Source organism: Musa acuminata, chromosome BXJ3-7, assembly GCF_036884655.1.
Source record: "Musa acuminata AAA Group cultivar baxijiao chromosome BXJ3-7, Cavendish_Baxijiao_AAA, whole genome shotgun sequence".
Classification (NCBI taxonomy): domain Eukaryota; kingdom Viridiplantae; phylum Streptophyta; class Magnoliopsida; order Zingiberales; family Musaceae; genus Musa; species Musa acuminata.
In genome coordinates, this window is record NC_088355.1 from 22,879,349 (window position 1) to 22,885,907 (window position 6,559).

The 6,559-nt window shown below is 40.3% G+C and overlaps 1 protein-coding gene across 1 annotated transcript; it reads left to right on the top strand.

The window, feature by feature from the left end:
• Positions 1 to 1,146: 1,146 nt before the first annotated feature.
• On the top strand, positions 1,147 to 5,491 carry LOC135642887 (uncharacterized). The gene is made up of 3 exons (XM_065159367.1): positions 1,147 to 1,595; positions 3,919 to 4,894; positions 5,488 to 5,491. The coding sequence occupies exons 2-3, from the start codon at positions 3,924 to 3,926 to the stop codon at positions 5,489 to 5,491; spliced, it is 975 nt and encodes a 324-aa protein (XP_065015439.1). The 5' UTR covers positions 1,147 to 1,595; positions 3,919 to 3,923.
• Positions 5,492 to 6,559: the final 1,068 nt, after the last annotated feature.

Below are 6,559 nucleotides of genomic sequence, written 5' to 3' on the forward strand. Positions count from 1 at the left end.
CCAGACTTATAGGTTTGGTTGTTCCCAGATCTAGTACAGCTGGTCATTGGGAGTGGTAGTCGACCTTACGAGGGCTATTGAGTGTCAATAGAGGATCATCCACTCTCGGCGTCATGAGAGGAATATCCTATGTGTTCTTGCTCAGACAAATCCCTGGCCAGGGTCATTCGGGTTGAGAGAGAAAGAGTTCTCCGGGAGAATCCGATTATAGCGAGACTCGAGTAGAAACCGTATGGGTCTGACAGCACCATGCTCGATATACGGTCTCTGGGATATTAGATGGATGAGGGACTATAGGTACATGGTAACTGAGGACAGACAGGTCCAATGGATTGGATTCCCCTGTATCGTTTGGGGACTACGGCGTAGTGGCCTAGTACTTCCGTAGTCGATGAGTCGAGTGAATTATTACAGAGATAATAATTCACTGAGTTAGAAGGAGTTCTGACAGGTATGACTCACGGCCAGCTCGATATTGGGCCTAGAGGGTCACACACATATGGTAGGCATTGCGATGAGTAGAGGTTCGGATATGAGATATCCGACGGAGCCCTTGTCTTATTGGATGCAGATCCAATACCCACTAGGGAAAGGACCCATTAGGATTTTGACACGGGATCTCTATAAATAGGAGGGATTCACAGCCTCATAGGCTAGAGTCTTTGCTTGCCCTTCCTATTCTCCTCTCCCTCTCCCCCTCAGAGTAGGCCTGGAGTTTTGAGGAGCGTCGTCGCAACCCTGCTGTGTGGATCACCGCTAGAGAGGAGGACGCTTGACCTCCTTCACCCTCTCCTAAGGATCTGCAAGGAAACAGGGATATACGATCTCCCTAGGTAACACAATCTTTATACGCAGTTTTTGTGTTTTTGCGGATTTTGCGCACCAATCTTCGCACGACGAGGAACATCTTTTTGGGAATCGGGGATTTTTGTTTTCTTGTTCTTCCGCTGCGCATATGATGTCGCCCCCTATGATTTCCCAACAGTGGTATCAGAGCCAGGTTGTTCGTGCGAATGATTGGTTTTTGAACTGCTTGTGTTGTGTTTAGGAAGAATATTGACGACAAAATCGTTGACGCAAAAGCAAGGAAGGGCAGCAACAGTTGCTGCCCTCGATCTGCATGCCTGCAGCCAGCCGCAGCCGCAGCCAGGCAGCACAGCGCCGGCGCATGTGTAACACCCCTCATTTCCGAATGTTCGTATGAACTGTTGGTGATAATGTAAGCATCTATTTTAATTGACAAAAGAAATAGAGTATGAATTAGAGGTAACCTATTTGTAAGATTTGGGAGATCTGTTCAAAAAAAAAAAAAAAGGAAGAAAGAATCTGAGGACCTATATGTAAACCCTAAGGACCTAATCGTGAATATGATAAAAACAAGGACTAAACTGCAAAATGCACCAAATGACAAATTCCACCGCTTAAGCCTCTCTGCCTTCGTTGTTAAGGAAGCAGAGGAGGCAGCTCGTGGGTGATCAGGGAAAGAAAAGAAGAAGAAGAAGAAGAAGAAGAAGAAGGAGAAGAGAAAGAAAATTTGGGGCTTTTAGGGTTTTTGCTTTAATCTTGTTACTTCGGGTCAAAATTTGCAAAGGCAAGTGTTCTAACCCCATCCTACATAAGTATTTGACTCTGTTTTTATGTTGATTCAAAATAAATTGAAAGATTTTTTATTTAGAAACTGATATGTTCCTCTTTGGACATAGAACTATGGATTCTGAAAGTTTTCGGTAAACTGACCCCTAAGCACTGTTTCGGCCCTAAGTTTTAGTACAGAATGAGAATTCAGGAAGGAACTATTTTTGTTTGAAATTAGACTCGTATGTCTTTCCTTTGACACCGATTTTGTAGATTTTGGACACCGAATACTTACCCAAAAATTTGTTTCAAAAGAGCCTATAGACGCTGTAAAACAGAGTTCAAGATTTCTGACCTTTCGAAACTAAAACGCCTATAACTCCCTGTTGAAAATTCTTATTTGTACCAAACTGATTTTATTTGAAACTAGACTTGAAATCCTCTCTTTTGACATATAGTTTGAAAATTTTGGAGTTCAATTGCTCACCCTATCGTCTGTTGAATCTGATCCTATAAAGTCTGCAAACCAGTGATTGTGATTTTGACCTTATGTTACCAAATCAGAGGTAACTCTGTGTTGGGAGCCCTGTTTCATATGAAATCTGTTCCATCCGAATATAGACTGATATATGGTTCAACCATAGCCTTCTTATGGGTATTGGAGCATATTTGTTATTCTGAAATATTTGTTTGATGTGCCACTGGAATTCTGTCCGAAATCGAGCTTTGGTCGATTTCGCGTATTCTGTTCCATTTCCTTGGATACTTGAATTCGCCTAACCTTCTTATTGGAATTGAGCTGGTTATGATTGCTTGGAATCCTTGTACACTCTTGCTTTCAATTCTTTCCCTAAAATGAATATTTTGTGAGAGATTTGTTCCTTGCATCACATTGTTTTTGAAAAGGCACATGTACGTTTGGTTGTTCCGCGTGTGCTTCCGTTATATGCTGCAATTTGTTGAAACTGCCTTCTTGTACTCTGGTGTGTGGGATTGTCTGGACCTTTGCCAGAAATGGTAAAGGGTATGCGCTGATTTGCCCGCTATGTGGGGTCCCGCTATGTGGGATATTCTGGTATGCGCTTATTTGCCCGCTATGTGGGGTCCCGCTATGTGGGATATTGCTTAGAGCCTGCGATGCTCTGCCGGCCCCCTTTGACTTCACCTAGACGTGGGTGGATGGAGCTCCCAGACGTGGGAGACTTTTGTCAGGTGGTCATTCAGAAATGGATGAATCACATTCTGACTGAGATCCCACTACACCCTCTATATGTTTGATATGACATCCAGAGTCTTGGTGAGTTATTTCTGTTCCTGCTCTAGATAAGTATGATATGATTGCAACGTCAAGGACGATGTTTGAGCTTCTGTACGACATATGAGTTTGATATGCTCTGAAATGTTTCCTTCACTGTTGAGTTTGCTTCGTAATGTTCCATATGTCGTTGATGTGTTTTGGAACATTTTATATGCCATTGATAAGCTCCGATATGTTTCCTTTGTTTCTGATATGCTCCAATTACTCTATGCCCCATCTGTCAGGAACCAAATATGTATGATTAAAAGGACAATTGTGATTCTGCTCCTAATGATATTATGTCTACGAAATCGTATATTCTGCTTTGTGTTTTGAAACTGTATCTCTTTGGAAATTGTACTATTTTGATATGGATATGTTAGTCACTTGCTGAGCTCTTTATGCTCACCCCGTTTGTTGATAAATTTTTCAGGATAGCGTAACTCTTGCTTAAATGTTAAGAATGGGCTAAGGCAGCGGAAAGTTTAGAAGACGTTGGGCAGAACTTTTGTTAGCATATATGTAGTTATGTATAAGCTACCTTGCATCTAATGAAATGTGACTATGAATCTAAACCTGTGGATTTTGTGTAAGTTAAAGGATCCCTCATGTATAGGGTTTTGGAATGTTAAATTAAATTTGTGTAATGATATGAACTTATGGTAAATCGATGATTGTGGTGACTGCATAGATTTCCCCACTTGTGGATTTATATTGTGGTTTTTATTTTGATGAGTCGAGTTCAGATTGTATGAATTATCGAGTGATGTGTGCTATGTTTATGAATTGCACAGGGATATGAATTGGTAGATTATAGAAGTGAAATTTTTGATCTGAATGTTTTCTTAGTGACCTCAAATGTGTGTTTGGATCCTGGGTTAGTTATGATGAAAAATTTTTAATATCATGGATATTTTTGGGGCGTGTCAGAGGTGGTATCAGAGCATGATTTGAGAATCACTAAGAATATTATGTTTTTTTTTTAGGTTTATTGACTATCATTTAGAGATTGATCAAAGAAAATGTTCTTTTGATGTTTTAGGAAGCAAGGATGACGAGATCATCTGGTTCTCCTGTTGCATCTACTACTGATCAATTGAGTGGTATTATGCGGACTTTGGAGACTATGGCACAAGTGATGCAACAACAACAACAACCTGTCCAACAAGGAAGTAATGATGGAATAGAGACATCAAACCGGACGGGGTTGGGAATTGGACAGTTTAAGAAGCTTAGTCCTCCCAGTTTCAGTGGTGAATCTGATCCAATGGTGGCGGAACGATGGATGATGCAGATAGAGAAAATATTTGATGCCTTAAGTTACTCTGATGAACGAAAGGTTTTTCTTGCCACCTTTATGCTGGAAGGAGAAGCTGAACACTGGTGGAGAATGATTAAGAGGATGTCTGAAATCAAACATGAGCCTATGACATGGAAGTTATTCCAAGAAAAGTTTTACGACAAATATTTTCCAGATTGCATGAGAGAGCAAAAAGAATTGGAGTTCTTGAATCTTATCCAGGGAAGTATGACGGTTACAAAGTATGAATCTAAATTTACTGAGCTCTCCAGGTTTGCCACACATATGACTGATGATGAATCTAGAAAGGCAAGAAGGTTTGAAAGGGGATTACGGCCGGCAATAAGAAGCCGAATGTCAGCCTTAAAATTACAAACATATGCTGATACGGTAGAAAGAGCTTTGAAAATTGAAAGAGACATGGAGGAAATTCAAGAAATCATTGGCAAGAACCAAAGGGACAAATTTACTAGCAAAAGCAGGAGGGAAAATGAATATGAAGATAGTAACAAGAGGTTTAAGACATCTGGATTTGAGAAAAGGAAACCATGGGGGAGGACTCAGTTATGTGCAAAATACGGATTAAATCATGAGACAGGCCGGTGTTTTCGGGTGACTGGAGCATGTTTTGGTTGTGGAAAGCTAGATCATCAATTAAGAGATTGCCCGCTGAACAGGAAAAAGAAGCCACTGTCTCCTAGACCCTCAGCACATGCTAGAGTGTACGCTATCACTGAACAAGATTCTAGAGCTTCTAAATCAGTGGTGGAAGGTATTCTTCATGTTTCTAAAAGAAATGCAAAAGTTTTGTTTGATCCCGGCTCCAACTTATCGTTTGTTTCAAAATACTTTGCTTGTCACTTGGATATTCCACCTAAACCCCTGGATTATATGTTATATGTAACAACTGCTGTTGGAGATTCATTGGCAACAAACTTGGTCTACCCATCTTGTTTGATCTCTATAGGAGACCACGAATTCCTTGCTGATTTGATTCTCCTAGAGATCCAGGGTTTTGATATTATACTTGGCATGGATTGGTTATCTTCTCATCACGCTAGTATTGATTGTTACAAAAAAATAATTACTTTCTGCATACCAGATCAGCCTATATTCTTCTTTGAGGGCATTAAGCATGATTTGCCTCCTTGCTTAATATCCGCACTTCAAGCTTATCATCTTATGCAAAAAGGTTGTTTTTGTTATATGGTGTGTGTAAAGGAGCATTCAAATCAGGAAACCCACTTAGATGAAATTTCAGTGGTTAAAGAGTTTCCTGATGTATATCCTGATGACTTGCCTGGTTTACCTCTAGATAGAGAGGGTGAATTTGCTATTGATCTAGTCCCCAGTACAACCCCAATATCTAAGCCTCCCTACAGAATGGCACCACTTGAGTTAGAAGAATTAAAGAAGCAAATACAAGAATTATTAGACAAGGGTTTCATACGACCCAGTGTATCCCCATGGGGTGCTCCGGTACTATTAGTGAAGAAGAAGGATGGAACATTGAGGCTTTGTATTGATTATAGACAGTTGAATCAGGTGACCATCAAAAACAAGTATCCCATACCTAGAATTGATGATTTGTTTGATCAACTGCAGGGTGCACAAGTATTCTCTAAGATTGACCTGAGGTCAGGTTACTATCAGTTGAAGATCAAGGAGGAGGATATTTCAAAAACAGCTTTCAGAACTCGATATGGTCATTATGAATTCTTGGTGATGCCATTTGGTTTGACTAATGCCCCTACAGCTTTTATGGAACTAATGAATAGGATATTTCAACCGCTCTTGGATATCTGTGTAATTGTATTTATTGATGACATATTGGTGTATTCAAAGAGTAATCAGGAGCATGAGGAACACTTGAGAGATGTGTTGTCCATACTAAGAGAAAAGAAGTTGTATGCGAAGTTCAGCAAATGTGAATTTTGGTTGAATGAAGTTGCTTTCTTAGGCCATGTGATTTCAGGGGAGGGCATATCTGTTGATCCAAAGAAAATAGAAGCTGTAGTTGAATGGGAAGTACCAACAAATGTAACAGAGATTAGAAGTTTCTTGGGCATGGCAGGTTATTATAGGAGATTTGTGGAGGGATTTTCTCGAATTGCTCAACCTCTCACCAAACTCACTAAGAAGAGTATGAAATTTGTATGGGGTGATGATGGTGAGCAAAGCTGTTCAGAGTCGTCAAAAGAGTTATGCCGACAATAGAAGGCGAGATATTGAGTTTGAAATCGGAGATTTGGTATTCTTAAAAGTCTCCCCTTCCAAAGGCATCATAAGGTTTGGGAAGAAAGGAAAATTAAGCCCAAGATTTATTGGACCTTTTGAGGTTCTTGAGAGGATTGGTTCTGTCGCTTACAGGATTGCTTTACCACCAG

Bases quoted from the DNA above. Each gene is read 5' to 3' on its own strand.
- LOC135642887 (XM_065159367.1), top strand. From the start codon at position 3,924: ATGACGAGATCATCTGGTTCTCCTGTTGCATCTACTACTGATCAATTG.